The 25896-nt window shown below is 46.7% G+C and overlaps 1 protein-coding gene across 6 annotated transcripts in view; it reads left to right on the top strand.

Annotated features, from left to right (window-relative positions):
- EZH1 (enhancer of zeste 1 polycomb repressive complex 2 subunit) overlaps positions 1–25896 on the top strand; it is a 28266-nt gene continuing 2370 nt past the window's right edge. The window contains exons 1-20 of one of the 6 annotated variants that reach the window (XM_028520297.1): positions 1–88; positions 1469–1542; positions 9074–9201; positions 9327–9455; positions 10647–10766; positions 11876–11996; positions 13062–13238; positions 14411–14513; positions 14980–15143; positions 15523–15614; positions 17951–18131; positions 18393–18589; positions 20532–20623; positions 21759–21799; positions 22276–22401; positions 23398–23576; positions 23936–24031; positions 24492–24573; positions 25076–25156; positions 25560–25644. In XM_028520297.1, the coding sequence (XP_028376098.1) occupies positions 9085–9201; positions 9327–9455; positions 10647–10766; positions 11876–11996; positions 13062–13238; positions 14411–14513; positions 14980–15143; positions 15523–15614; positions 17951–18131; positions 18393–18589; positions 20532–20623; positions 21759–21799; positions 22276–22401; positions 23398–23576; positions 23936–24031; positions 24492–24573; positions 25076–25156; positions 25560–25644 (2183 nt within the window). In that variant the 5' untranslated portion in view covers positions 1–88; positions 1469–1542; positions 9074–9084. Of the gene's footprint in view, positions 89–565; positions 1174–1468; positions 1543–7910; positions 8505–9073; positions 9202–9326; positions 9456–10646; positions 10767–11875; positions 11997–13061; positions 13239–14410; positions 14514–14979; positions 15144–15522; positions 15615–17950; positions 18132–18392; positions 18590–20531; positions 20624–21758; positions 21800–22275; positions 22402–23397; positions 23577–23935; positions 24032–24491; positions 24574–24674; positions 24758–25075; positions 25157–25559; positions 25649–25896 lie in introns of those variants that run through there. The other 5 variants (XM_028520301.2, XM_036033931.1, XM_028520304.2 and 2 more) reach the window with 5 other exon arrangements.

The raw sequence follows: 25896 nt of genomic DNA, 5'->3' as shown, positions 1-25896 counted from the left end.
AGGAGGCGCGGGGCGGGGCCACGCGCCGGGGGCGGGGCCGTGGTGCGCAGGCGTCCTGGTGGAGGGTGCCTGCGGCTCCGGATGGAGGGTGAGTGAGTAAACAAGCCCGGGCCGGGCGGTGGGGCCGGGCCTGGGCACCTCTCCACCCTGGGCCTGGGAGGGAGAGGCGAAGGGGTCAGGGAATTGGGAGCGAATGGAAGCGCACGCTTCCTGTCTACGAGGAGTAGTGGGGCGCCCACTCCCGGTCCCGAGGGCTGGGGGAAGGGGGCGACGGGGCGAGTGAACCCCCGGCCGGGACCGCGTCTGTGGCGGAGAGGGCGGTGTGTCCGGGAGGTGGGGCGGCGGGGGCGGGTCCGGAGACAGGGAATCCCGTTGGAGGGCGGGGTGGGTGGGTGGGTGGGTAGGCGGGAGCCCCAGAGTAGCGCGGGCGTGGGTGGGCGGTGGTACCTGCGGAGGCCCTGAGCGAGGTGGATTCCCACGGACCTGGGGCTGTGTACCGGGAGGACCAGACACCGGGGCTCACTTTGGGGGTGTTGAGGAAGGGGTGGCAGTAGAAACCAGGCCCGGGACTGGGTGGGGTGAGGCGAGTGACGTCCTAAATTGGAAAATATATTGGGGCTCGCACGGGTGGAGTCGGTGCAGACGCCTCCTTAGGTTTGGGGCGCTGGGCGCCTCTCGCCAAGTTTGGTCTCGCACCTATTCTCTCCCACGCCGGAATTCTCCTGGGGATCAAACAGTCGAAGGGAAAGAACGTTAAAGACAAATAGCAAGGCGTTGTGTTTGGGACGGGCGTGTTAGAAAACGTGGGACAAACTTATTTCGGTCAAAAGTAACTACTGATAAATTGTTTCGTGGGTGGGGAGAGGGAAGGAATGTGGCAGGGTGTTAGTGCAGCGGGTCGAATATTGAGAGCGGGCTTTCGTGGGTGAACTGTAAGGATGTGAATGGAGAGCCTAGGTGTGGGTCCTGGCGCTAGAGGGGTGAGGGTAAGGAAAGCAGCCGAGGTAAATGGTGTACTGCGTGCGTATGAGGATCGCATTGAGAATGTGGTCTGTTTCTCCACGTTTGCTGCGATGAAGTCTTTGAAGAGAAAAATCTCCCACCCGGTGCTTTTTTTAAGTTTAGGAAACCGGCACTGAATGAAGTTTCCAGCCTCAGAAGTTGCTGTCAGAGGTTCTGTGAGAGAGAGCTAGTCTATTTTAAGCCTTGGAATCCCCAGGGCTGGGATGGTTTGGCGTTGATAAAAGAGATTACTCACTTACATAGAAAGTGTGAGTTTGGAGATAAGTACGGATTTATAACCACAATTACAATAGAGGCAAGGACTGTCTACAAAAATGTCATAATATTATTGTCAAGGTCTATGTTGAGTGTGTGTATTGCAGTGTGAATTAACTCTCCCAGAGCAGGGATGTTCGCTTGTTTGATTTTTATCCTCACCCAAGGACTTTTTTCATTGCTTTTATAGAGAGAGGGAGAGACAGAAACATCGATTGGTTGCCTCCCGTAAGCACCTGGACCAGAGATTGAACTGAAACCTAGGTATGTTCCTTGAACCAGGAATCCAACAGCCAACCCTTCATTACTGGACTGTGCTGCACCCAAGTGAACCACATTGGCCAGGGCCTGTTTGTTTTATTCACTGATGTTCCCTAAGCACCTAAAACAGTGCCAGACACACAGTAGGTGCTCAGTGCATATTTGTGGAATACATGAAATTGCAGGCAGGTGTCTGGGTCTGGCAGTCGGAGATCTGGATCCTAATTCTGCTCCTGATTGACAAAGTCCCTGTAGTGCAATCATGGAACCTGGTGCCAAGATACAGCTTTTTTTTTTTTTTTTTTTTTTTTTTTTTAAAGATTTTATTTATTTATTTTTTAGAGAGGGAAAGGAGGGAGGGAGAGAGAGAGAGAGAAACATCAATGTGCGGTTGCTGGGGGTCATGGCCTGCAACCCAGGCATGTGCCCTGACTGGGAATCGAACCTGCGATGCCTGGTTCACAGCCCGCGCTCAATCCACTGAGCTACTCCAGCCAGGGCAAGATACAGCTTTAAAACCCTGAGGTTGACATGATTTCATTATGGCGTTATTTGAATTCTCTTTGAAACCGCACTAGAATAAGGCGCCTAGGATTAAAACAATGAAATTTTTACTACCAAGGCCACTTTTGTGAGAAGGTAAAAGGTGAGAAAATGTAGTTGGACTTGTTTCTCTTATCTTACTTGTCTTTTGAAAAAAACTATTTAAAGTATTGATTTTTGTATGTTTAATTTTTGATATCTGAAATCTGGCTTCCTTAGTTTTCTGAGAAACAGTTCCTGCCCTTAATTCATGCTTTATGTGAAGCATGTAACAATTCATTTCCTTAAGTAGTATATCTTTCTCCTGTTTTAGAATAAGTGTTAACAGTTTCTACTTTGGTCCCCACTGGTGTGGCTCAGTTGGTTGGGCATCATCCTCCAGAGTGAAAGGTAGCCGGTTCAGTTCAGGTCAGGGCACATGCCTGGGTTTCGGGTTTGGTCCCTGGTGGGGGCACGTAAGAGAGGCAGTCAGTCCACGTTTCTCTCTCACATTGATGTTTTTTTCACAGTCTTTCTCCCTCCCTTTCCCACTGTCTATAAAATAAATAAATAATTTTTTTTTAAAGATTTTATTTATTTATTGTAGAGAGGGAAGGGAGGGGGAGAGAGAGAGAGAGAAACATCAATGTGCGGTTGCTGGGGGCCGTGGCCTGCAACCCAAGCATGTGCCCTGACTGAGAATCGAACCTTTGATGCTTTGGTTCGCAGCCCACGCTCATTCCACTGAGCTACGCCAGCCAAGAATAAATAAATTTTTAAAATAAAAGTTTCTACTTTGTTAACTGGCAACTTTCCAAAAAAAAGTTTGAGGCAGCAACACTAAAAACACATTACATTTCTACGTAGGGTAGGTAGTTTAAATTAAAAGAGAAAAAAAGGCATGTAGAGAAAGGTGAAGAGAATTATACCAGTTAGATTAGGATTGAGGGGGAGGATTTAAAAAGGAAAAAGTACTCTTAAGTAATACCTCCATTCTAGAAAGTCCCAGCTTTTTTTTCTTTTTAAATTTGTTCAAATTGTGTTTTGGGCTATTTCCTGTCTCTCTAGTCCATCAGCCCGTCAGTTGAGACTTGAGTGCTCCAAAATGTGAAGTGGAGAATTACTTAATGGATAGTTTGAGTTAAGTGCTTCTGGTGTGTTGTATTCTCTTACTTGCCCTAATTGATTCAAAATGGAATAACTAAAAAGCCCTGTTTTTATGGAATGATAATGAGCAGACACTAAATATTAAACTTCGTGCTAGTGTAGTATGGAAGCAGCCAAGAGAGCTGTTAGGAGATTGCTGTAACTATTCTAAGTCATTGTTGCGTATCCTAAGAGCCAGTGTTTTCCTTTGGGTCTCACAAAAAATCAATCCTGCTTTGATTTTTATCACCATTGTCTCCAGTGCAAATGATCTTATTCTTTTAATGAAGGAGCACTAGAAAATATTAGTGCTATAATTTTATTTTAAATAGAATTCAGGATCACAGCTTCCTGTTAGATTTTTTTTCCCTTTTGTTTTTTTTTTTTTTTTTTTTTTCAAGATTTTATTTACTTATTTTTAGAGAGAGGGGAAGGGAGGGAGAGAAAAATATTGATGTGTGAGAGATACATGCCTCTTGTATGCCCCCTGCTGGGGACCTCTCCTGCAACTCAGACGTGTGCCCTGACTGGGAATTGAACCTGAGACCTTTCGGTTCTCAGGCCAGCACTTAATCCACTGAGCAACACTAGCCAGGGCAGGTGTTTTTTTCTAACTTTTTAGTGCCCAGAACTTCAAACCAATAACAAATATAAATATCTAAGAGACGTGGGAGAGTGTAAGTTAAAGATGTGTTTAATAGAGCCTACTTGAAGGATCTATAATGTATCTGGCCATAAAGTTGACTTTAACAGAAATGTTGATGAAATTGGTGATTGCCCCACTGACTCAGTTGTGCATTAGTAAAGCTGTTTGCAGAGGTACATTCATCCCTACTGTTTATGTTGCATCTCCACCCGCAACTGAAAAAGAAAGAATGAGGTGGAAAATTTAAAAATCTACAGTGCCATCCACCCAGGCATTACTTAGCCTGCTGTTTAATAACATTATTATAAAAGAGAAAGTAAGACAAGCTTCTGCAAAGGGACACTTTTATGTGGATAAAAGAACTTCATAGTTTGGAATTTTTACATTCTGATCTCAGTCTCTCTAAGATTAAGAATATTGTTCCTAGCCCTGGCTGGTGTGGCTCAGTGGATTGAGTGCCAGCCTGTGAACCAAAAGGTTCGATTCCTAGTCAGGGCACACGCCTGGGTTGTGGACCAGGTCCCCAGCTAGAGGCATGTGAGAGGCAACGATCAATGTATTTCTCTTACATCAATGTTTCTCTCCCTGTCTTTCTTCCTTCCCCCATCTCTAAAAATAAATAAATAAATAAATAAAATCTAAAATAAATAAGTACATTCATTTGAAAATAAAATCAGACTGTTGTTCCTAAAATCTTTTGTCTCTAAACATTTCAAAACTGTTTTTCCACTTCCAACTAGTGGCAAACTACATTCTGGTTTAAGCCTTTGAAACAAATTGAGATCCAGTTTTCTAGGGAAAGATTTCCAAGTTTTTATAGCTTTTCCTGTAGAGATTTGGATTGTAATAAGGCAGCTATTATTTCTAATATCAAATTTTAAAAAAATTCAAATATTTTATTTATTTTTAATGTATACAAGTTTGGAGAGGGGAAGGGAAGGAGAAAGAGAGGAAGAGAAACATCAATGTGTGGTTGCCTCTTGTGCGCCCCCTACTCGGGACCTGGCCCGCAACCCAGGCATGTGCCCTGACTGGGAACTGAACCAGCAGCCTTTTGGTTTACAGGCTGGCACTCAATCCACTGAGCCATACCAGCCAGGGCAAGCAAGACTTATTCTTTCCTTTAACCTGCTTTATTGAGGTAAAAATTTACATGTAATAAATTAATCATTGAATGTATATAATTTGGCAAGTTTTCATAAAAGTACATAGTCAAATAACCATTATCACACCAAAGGTATAAAACATTTTTATCATCCTCAAAAGGTACCTTTACACTCCCTTCCTTTTAATTGCTTTCCCCAACCCCAGCCCCTGATGACCCCTAATCTACTTTCTGTCAGTGTACATTTGCCCTTTCTAGAATTTTTGTAGTAGAATGTCATGTAAGTGGAATCATGTAGTGTGTCATTTTTTGTGTCTGACTTCTTTCACTTAGCACAGTGCTTTTGAAATGTGTCGTGCATGTGTAGGAGCTGTTCGTTCCTTTTTATTGCTGAGTGGTGTTCCATTGTGTGTATATACTGCACTTCGTGTGCATTTGCAAATCCCTCAGTATCTGTCTTGTCTGCTCCTGTCTGGCTCTTATGAATAAAGATGCTATGAACATTTGTGTACAGGTCTCTGTGGGGACATATGTTTTCATTTCTCTTGGTAAATTAGAAATTGTATGTCAGGTTATATGGTAAGTATATATTTAACCTTATTTATTTATTTATACTTGGCCAGCTGTTTTCCAAAGTGGCTGTACACTTTGCAATTCTACCTCTGCTGTATGAGGGTTCTAGTTTGTTCTATATCCTCATCACCAATTGATAATATCCACTTTTTTAAACTTTAGCCATTTTAGCGGGTTGTAAGAGTACATCCCTATGATTTTGATTTGCATTTCCCTAATGATTAATAGTACTGGGCATCTTTTTGTGCACATTTTTGTCATTTCTATGTATTTTTTTGTGAAGTATCTGTTTAGATTTTGTTTTTGCTATTTTATTGGGTTTATTTTATTGTGTTTTGGCATTATTTATATTGACTTATTTTTAAATTTCTTGACCAAAACATGTTTTGGAGGTTTGTTTGTTTGTTTGTTTTTTCAAGATTTTATTTATTTTTAGAGAGGGGGTATGAGGGAGAAAGAAAGGGAGAGAAACATTGATTGGTTGCCCCTTTCACATGCCCAGACTGAGACCGAACCCACAACCTGCGATGCTTTGGTTCACAGCTAGCATTCAATCCACTGAGCTACGCTAGCCAGGGCAAAATACAAATTTTTTTTAAAGGGACTTAAGGCAATTATCAGGAGATGTGGGTTTTTTTTTTTTTTTTTAAGGTTTTATTTATTTTTAGAGAGGGAAGGGAGGGAGAAAGAGAGGAGAAACATCAATGTGTGGTTGCTGGGGACTGTGGCCTGCAACCCAGGCATGTGCCCTGACTGGGAATTGAACCTGCGACACTTTGGTTTGCAGCCCGCACTCAATCCACTGAGCTACGCCAGCCAGGGCTGAAATATAAATATTTTTTATGTGCCATTCCCATTGCTCAAAAGGAGTGAACCCATTTCTCCAAATCTGCTGTAGTGAATGCTAAGTGTTTTGTTCACTTAATTAAAAAAAAAAATCTTTGAAGCGATAGTGGTTGGTTAGTGTCAGATGCTATGAGAACCAGTCTTATGGCTGTTTATTTTAATCACAATTTGTTCCAAATAGTATGTCTCATCTTCCATATATACTCTGCAGGGATTGGCTAACTGCCAAATAAACTTTTAGAGACAGTGAAGACCCATTAAAAGGCAAAGCAAAATAAATAATGCCTCATTGGTCACATGAAAGTCAAATACCATTTTTATTTTAAAAGGAGGAAGTGTGGCTTGTTTTATAGCATGATTGATTAAAACAATGGCATTTTCACATATATGGGTATTCTTCTCTGGCCAAGTAAAGTTCTTGAGTAAACTTGGAAGTACCATTAATTACTGGACTATTTTGGTGTGTTTACTGTCGACTCAACTCTTGGCAAACTATGGGAGATCACATTTCAGTTATAACCCCTTTAATAAAAATATTGATATTTTTCTGTGGCCATCTACTCTAAGAAATCTACACACACACACACACACACACACACACACCCTGGCAGCTATGGATTATGTTTTTTTCTATTACTTGATCTCCAGTTTTAAATGGATGCAGCAAACTGTGCTAAGCTTACTGTATCAAAAAGGGAAATGAGTTCCAAAAAGAATGGGAAGGGATTGCAATTAAAACCCATTTTTTGAGGAGTTTATGGAGATCCCTATCTCCATAAATGTTACAGTCATGATCTGTAACATTTGGGCCATTTGCCCAACATCTGAATGAGGGTAACTCCAGGTTTCTCAAGGAGGTTGTGTCCTACACTTGAACCATTTTTTCATTCCCTGCAGTAGGCTAGTAATCTTGTCCTACAGAAATTACATGAACAACTACTTAATACTATGTGGGAGTGTGGTGTATGTTCATAAACAGTTTTATCAGTCAGAGAGTCCCTCTTTTGGCCCCATTCCCTAGAAGAATGAGAAATATTTGAAAGATAGGAGGAAGAGAGGTGGTGCAATTTGCAGGAGAGAAATTCAGGTCAGCTTAATTTTGTTTTTTTTTTTTAATAAGCCAGCATTTTAACACTCTGGGATTCAAATTCCTAGATTATGCTATTTTTTCCTTCTTCCAGAGAGAGAATATTGAACTCACAGGGGATTCTGTTTTTAAGAACTTGAATCACTTAAATTTACAGTAAACAGTGGATCTGTCTTGCATTTTTACTATTCCGTCCTTCCTTTATTTACCCTCTGAATTTCTAATAGCATCATGCCAGTCCATTTGGTTCATCAAATGAAACCAAGTCCCTGTGTGTGAGTGTAACAATCACGATTGGGATGTGGTGTGTGTGTGACAGTGGGTTCAGTTTTGCTGTTTTCCTGTCTGTGCTGTCCATTCTCATGGGAAAAAGCAGGTAATGTTAAAGTGATTCTTTAGGAGAAATATAATAGTATACTCAAAAAAGAAAATATCTTTAAAGAAATTTTAAAAAACAAAGTCTGAAACTTTAGTTTCTGTTTCAAATTTTGGCTCTGCCTAGCTCCGTGGGGTGTTTTCAGAAACTTAAAGTCTTAGATTAAGTGAACTGAACTAGTTCTCTAGGAAACCTAAATAGCAAACATAGAGTAAAAACATAATCCCATAGGTTTTATTGAATTTTTAAATGTATGTAATATTTGTTCTTTCTCTGAAATAATTGTTGGGGCTGCACGCTGTGCCTAGAAATTGGTTCAGAAAAGCAGAATAGCTAACTTGGTGATCGTGGGACTACACCTGCTCCCGTGACTGGAAGGAGAGAATTAGTGGGAGAGAGGACCCTCCCGACGGCATCTAGTGTTGCTGGGACGCAGCCTGACCTGCGTGACGGGACAGTGGGATCAGAGACCTCCAGCTCTTCATGGTTATGGGGGAGCACCCTACTGAGGGTACTGGGGTCTGACTGTCCTTCACCGACTTCAGAACCACTGCCTGTTCTCTTCTGAAAACCTGAACATTTGTTTTGCCTTCATGTCTTACTGTTCCCCCAAAGAACAGAAGGCACGTTAGAAAACCCAGCCCTTCCCCTTGCATTCCACGAGGCAGAAAGTGTGTGTTACATGTAAGTACTTCTGTAACACTGTGCCTCTTGACTCAAACACAGAGTTGTTTGCAGTGTTACGTATTTCCAAATGTCTTGCGCTCGACTTGGAGATGAAATTGGGCTGGTGTCATAGCCTCCCTTTGTTGCGAAGGGTGTGGTGCAGTCGGTCAGACAGGTACGGTTTTGTGGTGTGGGTCCTTCCGCGAACCCCTTCGACGCTGGCTTCATTCTTGCGGAACATTTCTCTCAACCCCAGTAGTGAGTAGGCTTCAACATTTCCAGGTAGTCCAAGCTCCTCAGTACCTGTGAGAGAACTTCTTGGCTGCTAAATTTAAAACAAGTTGTCACAAGAAGACAGTGGGTAAGCTTTTTGGTAATGAGGCCAGGAGTTGCTGATGTGAAATCTTTTCATTGACACTTTCTGTTGAAGTCCTAGATCTGGGTTCCTCAAGTGTCTGTCTGTATGAGTAAATGTAGTGGGGATGAAAGTAGAACTGACTGTTTGAATTTGAGGAATGCTTCGTTTCGAGGCAGTAAAATGCTATTTCTCATCCCTGTCTCTGTTAGATTACAGCACAATGGATATACCAAATCCTCCCACTTCTAAATGTATCACTTATTGGAAAAGAAAAGTTAAGTCCGAATACATGAGACTTCGACAACTGAAACGGCTTCAGGCAAACATGGGCGCGAAGGTGAAGAATCATTCCCGAGTAAAAGGCTCTGTGTTTTAATACATTGGTCCTATGTGGAGGGGTTGAATTTTTTTTTTTTAATTCTTCTCTTAAAATCCTAACAACTTTTTCCTTGGCTTTGCTAGGCTCTGTATGTAGCAAATTTTGCAAAGGTTCAGGAAAAAACCCAGATTCTCAATGAAGAATGGAAGAAGCTTCGTGTCCAGCCTGTCCAGTTGATGAAGCCTGTGAGTGGGCATCCTTTTCTCAAAAAGGTACTTCTGGGGGTCTGAGCTCCGCCTTCCTCTCCTCCTTGTATTTGTGGTTAGAGAATAAGTAAGGATAATGGATACAGCTATTATAGTCAATTTTGAATAATGAGGATGGCAAATCTGCGGCTTAAAGCAGAAACTTTGTGCCTATTGTTCTCCTCATTTAATGAGCATAATCATGGATTTTTCATGGAAAAACAAAACATTTGGCTGTGGCTGGTGTGGCTCAGTGGACTGAGCACCGCTGGCCTGTGACCAATCTAAGGGTTGCCAGTTGGCGTCCCTGTCAGGACACATGCCCCGGTTGCAGGCTAGGTCCCCAGTTGGGGGCGTGGGAGAGGCAACCAATCGATGTTTCTCTGGCACATCGATGTTTCCCTCCCTCTCTTTCTCTTTCCCTTCTCTCTCTGAAAATGAACAAATATAATCTAAATAAATAAAGTGTCCTCTCCGCCTATTCCTATTTAGGAAAAAAAAAGAAAAGAAAAACAAGACATTTGCTATCTACTTTCCTGGGTTCTGTGTCCAGGCTTAAAGCATCCTCTTGTTGTGCCTTGGTAGGCACCTTCCGCACGGTGACACTGGAAAAGGGGTGCCCTGGGCAATGGACAGGAGCATACCGATCAGAGAGGCACCCTTGGTTGTAAATTAACAAGTTTGCTAGTTTTGCAAAGAGATGCTATTTTTAAAATACAAAAAGCGGGCAGTGTGTTGAGAGTAATTGTGTTCCCCAAAGCAGGATGTGACTATAATTTATTTCGCGCCCCCCGCACTGTCCGCGTCACCTGTGCAGCTAAGTTGGGGCCTGCTGTCTTGAAGTTTAGGTCTCCAGGAAAACTTCCCCGTCTGCCGCCTCATCTCTTGGGACTCCCAGAGGCCCTTTGTGTTGTTGGCAGCCCAGGGAGACCGGCAGTTTTAGGTCGGAATAAGCAGCAAGTGTGGGGTTTGAGGAAACGTCACTGAGTGTGGGAGCACTGGACTGGGTCAGTAGAGGATAAGAAGGGGAAGAGGAGAGCATCCTGCTTCCCACAGGGGTGCAGTGCAGTGCTTCGTTTCAGCAGCCGACTGCCACGAAACACGCAGCTCATGTGAATGAATTAGAAGGCTACTGGGCTCATTTTGGAAGGAAACTCCGATTCTCTCTCGGGCTGCGTGCTTGCCTTTCCCCTCTCCATGTCGTTGTTTACATTTCAGTGTACCATAGAGAGCATTTTCCCGGGATTTGCAAGCCAGCATATGTTAATGAGGTCTCTGAACACAGTTGCCTTGGTTCCCATCATGTATTCCTGGTCCCCTCTCCAGCAGAACTTTATGGTATGTATTGAAGGCACTGGTAATTGTTTGAACTCTTACGATTTTTTATGTTGACATGCTGGCACTCCTCTCAAGGTAAATATTGCCAGAGTATGCTTACCAAAGCTCAGACATGCAGGACAGAATGCTTTTGTAACTTACGTACTCTACAAAGTAGATTGCAAGTCGTTCTGACTTGTTAGAGGTGCTCTCTGAAGTTTTCTTCTGCATCAGTGCTGGTTCTTTTTTGAATGAGTGAGACTGGGCAAGACTCCAGTTTTTCCTTACTACCCTGGCCCAATTTTGTAACATTCTGTGCAGTTAAATGCAGTCTAAATCAAACACTTGAGGCTTAAGCAGGTTGGCAGCTCCCTGCTGATGGCTCAGTCCTTTCTGAATCCCCTGAAGCCAAGATGCTGTGAAAGCAACTGAGCGAAATGAGGTGCACAGGGACCCACAGTCCTTTTATCTGGGCCTTTGTGCCGACTCCTGCTGGGGTCGTTCGTGGTCCTGATAAGCGGTCCTCTCCTCAAACTGCCATTGCTTGTCATCTGCCTGGTGACAGATCACATTTCTGGCTAGAATAGGATATAGGTTTACACAAGGGAATACTCTCTTAAAATAAAGGTTCAGAGTAGCTTTACCTTGATACTTGAGGATTTAAGAATGACTGTGTTCTCTGCTGGACCAAAAAATGAAAAAATCCATTAGTATTGCTTATTGCCAGAAAATAGTTATAGTTCATTGATTTTACTGCGATTGATTTTACATTCCCACTAAGTGTATATTTTCATTTTTAATTGATTTTCAAGGGGACAGCGGGGGAGGTAGAGAGAAAGAAGGGGGAGAGACATGGATCTGTTGCCCCACTTACTGATGCACTCAGTGGTTGCTTCTTGCGCGTGCCCTGACTGGGGCCGACCGCAACCTCGGCGCATCAGGACAACGCTCTAACCAGCTGAGCTACCCGGCCAGGGCAAATGGCCAGTTTTTAAAATGCGGGCAGCTGTGACCACAGTCATTTTTAGGAGATTGAAGCAGCAAACAAAGCTCAGCAAAGACTTAGTTAACCAGAAAAGAGGAGATGCATAGTGGATTCGTGGAAGGAATCACATCTGGTTTGATTTCAGGTAGAAGATGAAACAGTTTTGTGCAATATTCCCTACATGGGGGATGAGGTGAAGGAAGAAGATGAGACGTTCATTGAAGAGCTGATCAATAACTACGATGGGAAAGTCCATGGCGAAGAAGGTAGTGGTGCTGGGCCCTTTGGGGCAGACTTTGTCGGGATGGCGCCTCTTCTCCGGCCCGTCATCGCCTGCCTCTTATCTGCGGCCTCGCAGCGCGCACCCGAAGGGTGTTTCAGTGCAGTTGCCTGGCTGGGAACAGGAATCTTACATTAAAAATATTCCAGTTAAATTTTAAAAGGATAGAAAAGGATCATATGGGGGGTGGGCTGGGATGGGAGTAAAAGACAGAAAACTGTACTTGAACAACAATTAAAAGAAAAGAGAAAAGAAAAGAAAAGGATCATATAGTAATCGGTGACAGGAGAGAAAGTTCCGTGTACAATTGGTTTGATGTTAGAAGTTTTCTATAAATCCGTCCCAGGCCACTGAGTCTTCATTTTCCGTTCTCTGAGAAAGGCAGTGAGCCGAACTCTGTCCTTGACTCTGATCCCCATGTCCCCTCGGTCGACTTTCCCAGGAGATAGTCATTTGGATTTAGTGGTTCTGGAAAAGGCTGTCAGTGTGCAAGAGGTGAGGAGATGGGGGGAGACTCCCGTGGATTTGCAAACCAGTAGCCTGCTCTTTTGACAGCTGTGGGTGCTGTTATGATGTTGAAGTGCATTTGTCCACTACGCCCCCTAGTGTTCAAAGACTTTCTCTTACGGTGTAGTATAACCCCGTATAATAGGATTTTAGATAAAAATGCTGTCTCTTTCAAAGACGTCACTACTGGCCAATTAGCAGCAAAGCCAAGTACATTTTCATTGCATCATTCTTTTTCTGTCCCATTTATATTATTTGCACATTTCTCTGAGGTTTTGGACCATAAATACAGTTTGACCTGTGACTGTAGAAGTGAACTAACCCAGTAAGAATAAAGCCTGTAACTTGATTTCCCATTCCAGTCAGCCGAACTGTTGGGGTTGTGTGAGCCTATCAAATTCTTGTAATTCGCTGGTGGCCTGTATAAACGTGTACACGCGTCCCCCAGCTGGGCCTCAGGAGCGAGTACAAGAGGACCCTCGAGGAGGAGGACTGGTGGCAGATGAAACAGCCACTGCTCCTCCATGTCATCCTTATGTTTCAGAGATGATCCCTGGGTCTGTGCTCATTAGTGATGCTGTTTTTCTGGAGTTGGTCGATGCCCTGAATCAATACTCAGATGAGGAGGAAGAAGGGCACAATGACACCTCCGATGGAAAGCAAGACGACAGCAAAGAAGATCTGCCGGTGACGAGGAAGAGGAAACGGCACGCGATCGAAGGTAAGCAGCACTGCCTCCCCGTTCCCCTTCGGAGAGACGGGGGAGGGGGAGGAGAACACAGAGGTGTCCTGCCGGCGTTGGGTCGCTGACAATGAGGAGAGTGATCGCTGACTGATAGCTCACCATGACAGCCGCGACCTAGGTGACAGCCATGACCTAGCTGAGAAGAAGTAGAGCTTAGAGTATAATCATTTTCACCTCTAATTATAAAAGTGTATTTGGAAAACATGAAAAGTTATGAAGAACAAAATAAAATTACCTTGTAATCCTGCTTCCTAGGAATAACAAGCATTAAGATTTCCTTCTAGACCTAAAAAAATGTAAAACCTATGTATATAACACTGTTCTACTGTTATGTGTCAAATACATGTCACTTTTAAGTACATATATGTCAACCTGTTTGTGTTACGTGAAACTGGGATTGTGCCATGTGTGCATGCACATATATATAATTCTATTTCCCTTTTTTATGTAACCTTATGAGCATTTTTCCATGTTGTTAATATTTAATTATTTCACATTTAACTATACATTATGTTATTGAATTATACTATATGTCCAGGGACATAGTGTCTCTTTTGTTAAAACAAAGTTATAATACAGTATCAGTCTTTTTAAAAAAAAAGATTTTATTTATTTATTTTTAGAGATGGGGAAAAGGAGGGAGAAACAGAGGGAGAGAAACACTGATGTGTGAGAGATACATCGATCGGTTGCCTGTCACAGGCCTCCAGCTGGGGACCTGGCTTGCAGCCCAGGCATGTGCCCTGACAGGGATTGTAACCAGTGACCTTTCGGCTTGCAGGCCGGCACTCTATCCACTGAGCCACAAGAGCTAGGGCCAGTCTTGATTTTTCAGCATCAGCATTATGATGGAACTCTTGTATGTTCAGGTCTCCATAAAAACTCTGGTTTTCATCCCCAGTGTCTATCTTAGGCAGTGAATTTTGTCGTTAATGTATAGACGACTCTGATTTCGTTACTTACCGGTAGCCTATTAGATAAGGCCAGGCAGCCTTGACCTTCTTTAGAAGCTATTTCTAAACAGCCAGTGGTTAGATTTACAAACCAGTTCTAATTCAAGTGCTGTGACAAAAGGAAAAACCATCAGTCTCATTTGCATATTCTAATTATAGATAGCACTCAGGAGCTTTTTTTCTTTTTTAATTCAGGCAACAAAAAGAGTTCCAAGAAACAGTTCCCAAATGACATGATCTTCAGTGCAATTGCCTCCATGTTCCCTGAGAACGGTGTCCCAGATGACATGAAGGAGAGGTAGGGAGAGCTGTCCCCTTCGGGCCATGTAGAGTGAGCGGGCACAATGTTTATTCAGGCCTGCACTGTGGTTAGTAAGAAGCCTTAGTTATGGTAAGTGCACGAGGATTTGCCCACACTTCTGATTATGACTTGGCTTACCCCTAAATACCCATTCCCATATTAAGGGTCCTTGTTTCCTGGCTTTTGAGTAAGTCTGGGCAGAGAGCTCTTATAATTCTGCCATTTTTCTGGAGAGTTACCCCAGCACCGTCCTTATCAAACCTTTCCCTCCCCTACTTGCAGACACACACCCGCCCGTCATAATTGCAGAGGGTGCCAGCCTCACTGTACACCAGGCTGTCACCAGCAAGACCGCACAGACTCTGCTGTCCAGCTGCGCCCGGGTGATGTCGGCACCCAGTCTGTGTTTGCTCGGCGAAGGCATTCCCTCGGGAGGAACGCTCACCTCTCTTTTCTTAAATAGGTACCGGGAGCTGACAGAGATGTCCGACCCCAACGCGCTCCCCCCTCAGTGCACGCCCAACATCGACGGCCCCAACGCCAAGTCCGTGCAGCGGGAGCAGTCGCTGCACTCCTTCCACACCCTGTTTTGCCGGCGCTGCTTCAAGTACGACTGCTTCCTTCACCGTGAGTGGGCCGCTCTGAATGCCCCCCTGCCTTCCCTTCCTGGCCACCGTTGCCTTCTCTTTACTTTAGTTTGTCATAGGGAGTCCCTGCTCCCGACCTGAAGATGGCTTGACTCAGGACCAGTCTGTGCTTACGTGTTGAGTTGTAGTGCAGTGCGCTTTGCAGGGTCAGGACAGAATAATCGTCCACGTCGTCGTTTCCTAGTGCTCCTAGCTTGAAAGGGTTGTGCTGGTCCCGGGAGTGATTAAATTCTGTGCACCTTGACGGCAGCTGCTTATACCCAGATCCTCCCTCACCGACTCCCTAACTCCATTCTGCTCCTCCCTCTGCTGCCAAGTGGAGCGAACCACTGGAGACAGGACAGTGTTGTGTTTTCCAGCTTTCCACGCCACCCCGAACGTGTATAAGCGCAAGAACAAAGAGATCAAGATTGAACCGGAGCCGTGTGGCGCGGACTGCTTCCTTCTGCTGGTACGTTCTGAAGCCGCTGCACCACTGTTAACTCTCCGAGCAGGAAGTGCTCCTTGGGCTCTCTGGCCCTGGGCACACAGACCGAGTGAGGCCGTGCGTAGCGCGCGGGGGTCGTAGAGCACAAATGAAGCGGGACTTCGGCTCTTCAGGCGCTCGCAGATACGGAGGCAGCGGGACTGTGGACTGGGTCTTACAGGGCGGGGTTCGAAGAGCACTGACAGCTCTCCTGCCCCAGGTACCGTTTATTCAGATCGCAGAGCCTGAAGCCGTGTCATTTGAATTGAGCTGTGCGTTTATGTTTAGCTTACAGAAATGTATATGCACACGTTTTATTTTGCTGCTTTTTAGAAATCAATGCATATTCAAATGCTGGACTGTTTTTCCTTAAACTGTTATTAAGAAAATTTTCAATTATGCAAAGAAATTGGAAGATACCTTTTTCCTCAATTTAATAACATTTTCTCATATTGGCTTTATTCCTGTATTGTGTGTATGTATTTTTTGCTGAGCCATTTGAAAATAAGTGCAGACATTGTGATGTTTGTTTGCTAAGTATTTCAGCATGCATCTCCAAAAAATAAAGGCATTCTCTTGGATATCACAGCTAAGAAAATTAACAAGAATTCTATAGCATCATCTATCTTTTACATATTCAGATTTTTTTAGTAGAACCAGTATAGTTAGTTTTTTATTCAAGCAAAGATCATACAGTCCGTACATCATATTTGGTTATTATGTCTTCTCAAGCTCTTTCATTATTTTAAAATTTATTTATTGATTTGAGAGAGAAACATCAATTTGTTATTCCATCGACTTATGCATTCACTGGTTGCCTCTTGGTTGTGCCCTGCCTGGGAATCGAACCTGGAACCTTGGTGTATTGGGATGATGCTCCAAGCAACTGAGCTACCCTGCCAGAGTTTCTCAGTCTCATTTAATCTCAAATAATCACACCTTTCTTTTTTTCTTTTGAAAAGTTAGGCTGGTTGCCTTGTAGGATGTCCCATATTCTGCATCTCTGTTATTTCCTTCTGGTGCCATTTAACTTTTTACTCTGTCCCCTATTTCCCATAAATAGGGGACTTCATTATAGTGAAGGCTTCATTATACTTACATTAAATGTTTTGAGTAAAAATATAAGTGATGCTGTGTGTGTCACATCTTAGCATAGGTCCATAATGCCAGAGTCACTTAATTTGAAACTTTCTTTTGAGCCCTGGCTGGTGTGGCTCAGTGGATTGAGCCCCGGCCTGCAAACCAAAGGGTCTCCCATTCCATTCCCAGTCAGGGTACATGCCAGGGCTTTGGCCAGGTCCCCAGTTGGGGGCATGCGAGAGGCAAGCACACATTTTAAAAAAGACACTTTACTTTTGGGATTGCCATTAATATCCTTATTAGTGATAAATCTTCATCCTTTACATGTAGATTTAGTTTTCAGAAATAGCTAGAAGCCTTTGGGAACCAAGGGTGGTAAGAAGACAGATAATCAAGGTGAAGGATAGTTATTTGGTCTTTAAAAAAAGAGAAAAGAAAAGCAGACCTGGCCAGTGTGGCTCAGCTGGAGCATTGTCCCATAACCAAAAGGTTGCAGGTTCAATTCCCAGTCCTGGCAAATACGTAGGTTGTGGGTCCGATGTCCAGTCTGGGCTCATATGGGAGACAACCAATTGATGTTTCTCTCTCATGTGGATGTTTCTCTCTCTCCCTTCCTCTCTCTCTAAAAGTAATGAAAAACATATCCTTGGGTGAGGATTAAAAAAAAACGTAGCTATAAAAGTGAAAAATTATTTCTTCCAAGTTTAATACACTGATTTGGAAGGAAGTTCCAAAATTGAGTAGTAATGTTGTACAAATCAGCAGTTACACATTTTGTTGAAGCAGAGGCAGAGCAGTAGAATGTAGAGAGCAGTGTGGCCTGGGGACAAGGAGCCCTGGCCTTGGACGGTGGAAAAATGAGCTGTATGCTCTCAAGCAGGTTCTCCCCCTCTGCACCTCACTACCTCATCTACAGCAGAATGTGTGCTCAAATTCCGGACAATTAATATGCAAATGAATTTTAGATACAGCTCACTGGAAAGTTGCAGATGCATAGACGATATCTCTTTAAGACTGCTTTCTAGGATAGCTCTTTTATGAAGAGGTGTAAGTTACTAAGTTTTAGGGTGTTTGCTAAGCGGCTGTTGTGTGGTCACACTTATCTGGGACAGCAGACAAATTAAAAAGACAGTATCGTCGCACGTAAGCACAGGTGTTGAAGAAGACGCTGTGTGGTGGTGGGACAGGTACGGTGACTCTGGGCCCACTCCGGTTTTCTGCCCCCAACGTGTCTGCCGCAGGAAGGCGCAAAGGAGTACGCCATGCTCCACAACCCTCGCTCCAAGTGCTCCGGCCGTCGCCGGCGAAGGCACCACGTGGTCAGCGCTTCCTGCTCCAACACTTCAGCCTCTGCTGTGGCTGAGACTAAAGAAGGGGACAGTGACAGGGACACGGGCAATGACTGGGCCTCCAGCTCCTCAGGTACTGTGAACAGAGAGTGATCACTTCTTCCCACCCAAGGACCCTGGTGAACCCGGGGTCACCTCCGAACACTTACCATTGCTATGTTTGATAACGTTGCTAGTTTTTCCACAGGTTTACCTATGAGCAGTGGAGACAGGGAATATTATTTTTGTTCCTAAGTGTGCTGCCTTTTAAGTAAAGTACTGCTGAGTTGGTGGCCAGCTCCTGGTGATAGCTGCAGCGCTCCTTCTTCTGTTTCTCTTATTCTTCCTCTCTCAGAGGCCAACTCTCGCTGCCAGACGCCCACAAAACAGAAGGCGAGTCCGGCCCCACCCCAGCTCTGTGTGGTGGAAGCGCCCTCGGAGCCTGTGGAGTGGACGGGGGCTGAAGAGTCTCTCTTTCGCGTCTTTCACGGCACCTACTTCAACAACTTCTGCTCCATCGCGAGGCTGCTGGGGACAAAGACATGCAAGCAGGTACTGTCTGAAAGCGGCCGGGGCGAGCTCGGGCCCTCCTTTCGTGCACCGCTCTGCCAGCCCGGTGCTGTCTGGTGGGCCCGCCTGTCTGGGGCGAAGCTGTCTCGGGCTCAGCCCCCCTGTGCCTGTGCTGCTAGGCTGTGAAGTGAGTCTCCAGACACGGGCCCCCCGCAAAGGCCGGGCCTAGCAGTGCTTGGGGACCTGCCGTCCTTGCTGGCTTCTCATTTCTGTCTTTAACCACTGTTTAGTTCTTCTGAATGTTTCAGCACACTTTTACCTTCTCTTTTTGGTTCCTTCCTTTTCTTCTAAACATGTATCCGTTTCCTAGAAGAGATCCCAGGTCTTTCTGGGGATGTTCTTACCTAGCATGCTCCTGCTCCTCAGGCGCAGCTGCTGCGCCCTCCATCGGTCTCCGCACGGCTTTTTCCCACAGCTGCCCCACCACGGGGTTTTCCGATCACCACCCCCAGCTCTAGGCCCAGACCTTGCCCTGCTCACTCGTACCGTCCCCAGAGTCATGCTTTGACGGTGGCCACTGATGGCCTGCAGGCAGGACAAGACTGCCGAGGAAGGAACTGTAGAACAGGGACCAGGAGTCAGGTGACCGGGCCAGACTGTCCGCAGAGAAGGGAGCACCGGAGCGCGCGCCCTGCCCACTGGGCTCCCTAACTTCTGGAGGAGTCTCTGCGGCCTCTTTTTCTGCTCCCTTTACTCCGAGTGAGCAGTACAACCGCAAGTCGAAGTGCCCTCTGCTTTCATTGTGGAGCTTAGACCTATTTCCCTGAGACACAGGTTCTTAAAGTTATCTGTCAAATTGGCTACAAAACAATTTTCGTGCATATTTCCTAAGAAGAAGATTTATACTTTCAAAGAATCTCAAAAGGGCCCGTAACCAAAAAAGGGGTGAGGTGGGTGGGAAAGAGCTACAAATGAGTGCTATAAAGGGAGAAGAGCAATGGAAGGGAACCCACCTTCCCGCAGTCAAGGCTATGACATCTTTGTACCAGCAGAGGGAGCTAGTACAAGTATACGAGGGGGCCTCAAAAAACCCGCAATTTATAGATTAAAAATTGTCTACTTCTTACATGTTTAAATTTCAGTCACCTTCAAAGTACTCTCCATTTAATGCAACACTCCTGTTGAGCCTTTTTTCCACTGCTCAAAAGTTTTTGAACTTGTTGATTTTGATGATTTTCAGTGCTTCTGCCATTTTTTATTTCACCTCTTCCACATTGGCAAAGTGTTTCCCTTTGAGGACTTTTTTCATCCAGGGAAACAAAAAAAAAAAGTTGCTTGGGGCAAGATCGGGTGAACAGGGAGGGTGGAGCACGGCAGTCATGCACTTGTTGGTCAAAAGCTGCTGAGCACTCAGCACAGCGTGGGCAGGTGCACTGGTAAATCACCCATCGTGAAATGGGCAAACATGTTGAAAGAGTCTTCCAAAAAAACCTCAGCCTCTCACAACAATGCCAGCTGGTACACTGATGCAGATGGGTTCCTGGAACACTCACGTAGCTTGGGAGTCCTGTACTATAAGGGGCCTGCCCTCCAGAAGATAATTCTGGTTTTGGGGGCCCCCATTGTATGTCAGATCTTACACCCACTACACAAGGTACACCAAGTTGCCCCTCCTGAGAAGAGACGGATACTGTTGTTAAGAATCAGCTCACATGCAGGCCTTTGTAGGTAAAGCAGTAGGTGAAAGCTACCAACCAGGAAAGCTGTTAACTGTGTTCAATACCCTCTCCTTTCTCAAGTCAGGCTAAATGCGCGAGAAGTAACTTCAGAGCCATCGTCACTCTGTCTCTCTCTGGCTGCAGGGATGCTCAGTCAGCTGCCTAGAGCTTTCTAGAACCCTCCTAAGCCCCTCCCTCGGCTGGGTCACTTGTATGACCACGTAGCTGAAGAAGGAGTGACAGGCCCTGTTGGATTTCTTTTCCAGGTCTTTCAGTTTGCAGTCAAAGAATCACTTATCCTGAAGCTGCCAACAGATGAGCTCATGAACCCCTCGCAGAAGAAGAAAAGAAAGCACAGGCAAGGGTGGGACAAAGGGCTTTCTGTGGACAGGCTGTTCCTGGGCTCTGGCCTCCCCGCAGACTTCCCATCTGCCTCCCTCTGCAGCCACTGCCCATCCGCTTGGCATTGCACAGCGGGGGGGCCAGTCTGCTCAGCGCTCCCCGTGGGTCCCTGCCTCCGGCCAGCCTTTCACATGTCCCTGGATGCCGAGGGTCACGAGATAGCTGTTTGGTTTTCTCTTAATCTCTGGGCCAGCGGGAGGAGAGCTGGCCTCACTGCTCCACGGTGAGGCCGTTTTCCCCGCGGTGATTAGGTCACCACGGTGCCCACTTCTCAGCCCTGACCAGAGGTGTTTTGTTGTTGGCTCCTGTATTGTCTTATCTAAGTTGCATAATGACTCTTTCTAGCTAGCCTTTGCTTAGGGTCAGAAGTTTTGGTTTGTTTGTTTGTTTTAAGATTTATTTATTTTTTAGAGAGGGGAGTGAGGGAGAAAGAGAGAGAGAGAAACATCAATGTGCGGTTGCTGGGGGCCATGGCCTGCAACTCAGGAATGTACCCTGGCTGGGAATCGAACCTGTAACACTTTGGTTCGCAGCCTGTGCTCAGTCCACTGAGCTACGCCAGCCGGGGCTTAGTTTATTTATTTTTAATTGACATCCTGCCTGGCTTGGTTCCCTAATGACGATCCCCCACTGAAGGAAGGAACTGACACCGATTCCAGGTGCAGAAGGAATTCCCCGTGGCTGCTCCCTTCCAGTTCCTTCGCTCGGAGCGTACTTCCAGAAATCCTCCTCACCTCCCCATCTTGAAACGCCCCCCACATTTTCACCTCCCCAAAGGCCAAGGAGAGGCAGAAACAATAGTATTATAATAGAAATAGAGGGTCGGATTTAGCTTTTTGTCTTTTGTTTTATGTGTGTTTCTTTGTTGAGGGTGGGGATGCTGTTTATGTGTAAGTCTAGAGGCGGAGTCCAGCAGCATTTGGGGTGGACCCTGGCCTCCCGGTGCCAGAGCAGAGGCCTCCTGTGCGGGGATTTGGGAGGACACTGCCCAGCCATCAAACCGCAGTCCCTCAGAGTAGGTCACGTCGTCCTTGACTTGAATCTGCAGAGGCCCCCAGGACCCTGACCCAGACCCTGTGTCTCTCTTCCAGGCTGTGGGCCGCGCACTGCAGGAAGATCCAGCTGAAGAAAGGTAGGCCGCACCAGGGCCCTCCGCAGTGCAGCGCGGGTCTCACGCTGCGGCCCTCCCCCGCCCGCCTGCGGCTGCACTTGTTGGCCGTGCACCATGTCGGCAGGTCGCAGCAGCTGAGAATAGCTCAGCTTCTCGCTGCAGCTGCAAAGACCTCTTAGGAGGTAGAGTTAGGGGCCTTTGGCCTCTGACCTTCATAGTATGCCATTTTCCAGTCCAGACTTCATTCAGTGCTCAAAACAGCTGCACTCTAATCCCGGATGGACTATTTCCACACTTTCCCCACAAAATGAATCACCCCATTGTAGCTTACAAACAACCGTCATCTAGGGTTGCCTCTCATTTCAGGCGCTAAATGTGTGTCCAAGGTCGTGGTTAGAACAGGCCTTCTCTGAATTAGTGCCGTTGGACACCTGGGAGGGCGGGCAGTCAGGGAGCGCGGGCCCCGCAGTGTCCTGGTCTGTTCTTTTCCCTCCTAGATAACTCTTCCACCCAAGTGTACAACTACCAGCCCTGCGACCACCCGGACCGCCCCTGCGACAGCACCTGCCCCTGCATCATGACCCAGAATTTCTGTGAGAAGTTCTGCCAGTGCAACCCGGACTGTAAGGGCCCCTCTGCTTCCCTGTGTCCGCTGAACGGCGCCCTCGGTGCCGCTCAGGCTGCCCAGCCTCCTGCGCCTCTTGCTGCTTGCGGGCCTTCTGACGTTCTCTTTGCTGTGCTAATTTAGGCATTCCATAAGAGACTGAAGATCTGGAAATGCCGTTTTTTAAAAACCCTTACCTGTGTGATTCTAAAAACAACAATTACACAGGAATCAGACGCTTTCCCAACTTCACCTTCCAGGGCAGAATTAAGGAACATGAGGATCTTTTTTCTTATGGAGCAGTCACAGCCCTCTTTCCAGAATGTTTTATAACACACACAGGTTACAGTTCTGTGTATGACCAGTTTAGTTTAATATCAGGCAGGTCTGGTCGTTAGCATGGTTGTTAGCAGGCGGCAGGATGGAGCTCAACGTGCTTCTCTCACTCCTTAGCCCGCCGTGCCCTTCCCCCTCAAGGCAGTTTGCTGGCAGCCCTTGTGGGACTCGGTGCCCAGGCAGCTGTGCTGGAAACACCTCCAGCCCGTGGCAGATGTCAGTCTTAACCACAGAAGAGGGGCGCTGGGACTGGGGTGGGGGCAGGGGTGGAGGGGGGTGGCACGGAACGGATGCACTCGGCTCTCAGAATGACTTTTGAGATGAGTTTTGATGCTGAGTGCTTACCAGTGAAAAACACTGATTTCATCTTCTGGGGGGCACTGCCCGCCTGCCTTCCAAACCCCACCAGCCAGGAGGAGGGGGAGCGTTGTTGGGGAATCTCGAGGAACTGCACCTCCATAGTGAAACCTGCTTTTTTGACTCTCAGGCGTGAATGTTGGGAAGTGCTCTGTTTTCACTGGGCAAGAATTTGAGTGTATGATTATCGGGCAGGGAACTGCCCTCCTGTTTTACCAAATACCCTTGAACACATCACACTGACTTCTCCGCTGTCCCCGAGTCAGACCCGACCCGGCACTAGCCAGCTCTTCCCCCTAACCTTGCCCGCTGCCCCGCCCAGGTCAGAATCGTTTCCCTGGCTGCCGCTGTAAGACCCAGTGCAACACCAAGCAGTGTCCGTGCTACCTGGCCGTGCGGGAGTGCGACCCCGACCTGTGTCTCACCTGTGGGGCCTCCGAGCACTGGGACTGCAAAGTGGTTTCCTGTAAAAACTGCAGCATCCAGCGGGGCCTCAAGAAGGTGAGGGCTTTTCTAGGGTTCTGGGCTGGGCGGTGGAGCAGGGAGGACCGACAGACCCCATCGGCCTGTTTCTGCCGGTTCCTGTCCTGGGTCTGTGCATGCAAGGGCCTGCTAAATCCTGAAAGACACTCATTTACTGAATTAATAAAGGTCCCAGCTCTAGAGGAAGGGGTGTCATGTTCTGTTTTCCTCCCACCAGAGCAGGGTGGCCTAGGCCTTTTTCTGTTTTCAGATCCTCTTAACAGTTGCTAGTTCTTTCCACCCTGCTCCCCCCCACCCCCACCGTCCCCATGCACACCTCGCACAGACAGCTCTGGTCACCCACACCCTGTAGTCTGAGGTCTGCCTCTCTTCCCTAGCACCTGCTGCTGGCCCCCTCGGATGTGGCCGGATGGGGCACCTTCATTAAGGAGTCTGTGCAGAAGAACGAGTTCATTTCTGAGTACTGTGGGGAGGTGAGTGCTACCGGTTTGACCCACACTCTTTCTGGGGAGCTGCTGTTGAGAAACCCTGATTTTCTGTGGTCCAGACTTCTGTGAATGAATCTCTAAATAACTCAGCGAGTTCTCATGTGGCCTCTCGGGGATCCCACAGAACTGTGTGCAGTCCTGAGACGAACCACTCTTCTCCACCTCTCTGGCAGCTCAGGCCACATGAGAGGGGCGGGCCGGCGGGGGCCTTTTTCAGCCTCCACACTGGCCGGCCCTGGTAGGGACTGACCTAGGTGGGGATTGACACGGAACGCCCTGAGCTCAGCATGTTGCGATTCTCCTCGTGACACTCAGTGTCAGTGTGTGTCACCAGCACCGCGGCCCCCGACCCCCATCTGCGGGCAGGGTTCCCCCATCTGCGGGCAGGGTTCCGTGCTGGAACAGGCAGCCTGACCCCCCGCCGGGCCCTTTGCTGTCCCCGCAGCTCATCTCTCAGGACGAGGCTGACCGACGAGGGAAGGTCTATGACAAGTACATGTCCAGCTTCCTCTTCAACCTCAACAACGGTACGGAGTCCCCCTCATCCCAAGGTGGTCTTGAGCAGGTCCTCCTACCAGATGTGCCTTGTCGTGGTCCAGGTTCAGGTCAGCTCTGAATCTTCCAACAGATGCACAGAGCAAGGTGGCGAGATTGAACTCAGAGACACCATGCGCCACAGTTCACTTGCTTTGGGAGAACTTCCATCTCCAGGTCGTGTTTGTAATCGGAGCACTGAGCACTCACACCTCAGAACTCTCCCTTCCCAGACGAGCGCAGGAGCTCCACAGTTCCAGCGAGGGGGGGACCCACGGGGAGTACTCCCGCATGAAGCTGCATTCCTTTTTGTTTTTTCTTTTAAGCTGCATTCTCATGCTGCCTGCTTTCCCAGCTCCTACTAGTACTCTGGGCTTCAGAATTCCCACTGGATTGTCTTGTTTCCGTTACCGTGTGATCGATGTTAAACTCAGGCTCGAGCAGCTGCGCGGTTGCCTGGCGAGCTCACGGTCCCCCTTGGTTTACTTTGCGCAGATTTTGTAGTGGACGCAACCCGCAAAGGAAACAAAATTCGATTTGCAAACCATTCAGTGAACCCCAATTGTTATGCCAAAGGTGAGTTCCTGGTGACCTGGGAGGGGGGCTGGGGAACGGATGCTTCATTTACTACGGTTTCTATCCACTACTTTTTTTAGCTGAGTTATTTTTTGTCCAGAGAGAATCATGATTCATGTCTGATACCATGTTGAGCCCGTCTCTCAGTTTTACAGTGTTTTTTTCCAGTGAATACATTCTAAACATTTCCGCCAAAACACAAACCCTTTGAAGATAATTCTTTCCCCATGTCAGTTGTGAGAAAAAAGAGATACAAAAGCATCCAGGCAGCTTTATTGGCTACTTTCTAACTCCACTTCATTTATGTTTTCACTGGGAACTTAGAGAAGATCCATCCCGAGCCAGACTGGTTGTTGGTTTGGGGTGGACTAGGGGCCCAGCCCTGGGTTTGTCCTGTTTGCAGTGGTCATGGTGAACGGGGACCATCGGATCGGGATCTTTGCCAAGAGGGCAATTCAAGCTGGCGAAGAGCTCTTCTTTGATTACAGGTGAGGCGGCCGGGACTGGTCTGACAGAGGTGGCCCTAGAGGTGGAAAGGGTGGCCGTTGGGATTGACTGGGGGGGGCTTAAGTGGGTGATGTGGAAGAAGGAGAGGGTCCTTGGGCAGCCAAGGCTTTTTCTTGGTTCTGATCTCCGGTGCCTTGTCTCAGAAGGAGGAGCACTCTTGGCCTGTTAAGAAGTGGGAGGGAAGTGAAACGGGAGGGACCCCACCTTTTTAATCACAACAGCCTTGATGGTAA

Source organism: Phyllostomus discolor, chromosome 8 (genome assembly GCF_004126475.2).
Source record: "Phyllostomus discolor isolate MPI-MPIP mPhyDis1 chromosome 8, mPhyDis1.pri.v3, whole genome shotgun sequence".
Taxonomy (NCBI): domain Eukaryota; kingdom Metazoa; phylum Chordata; class Mammalia; order Chiroptera; family Phyllostomidae; genus Phyllostomus; species Phyllostomus discolor.
Note: the sequence above shows the minus strand (reverse complement) of the source record. Positions and strands in the feature narration are given on the sequence as shown.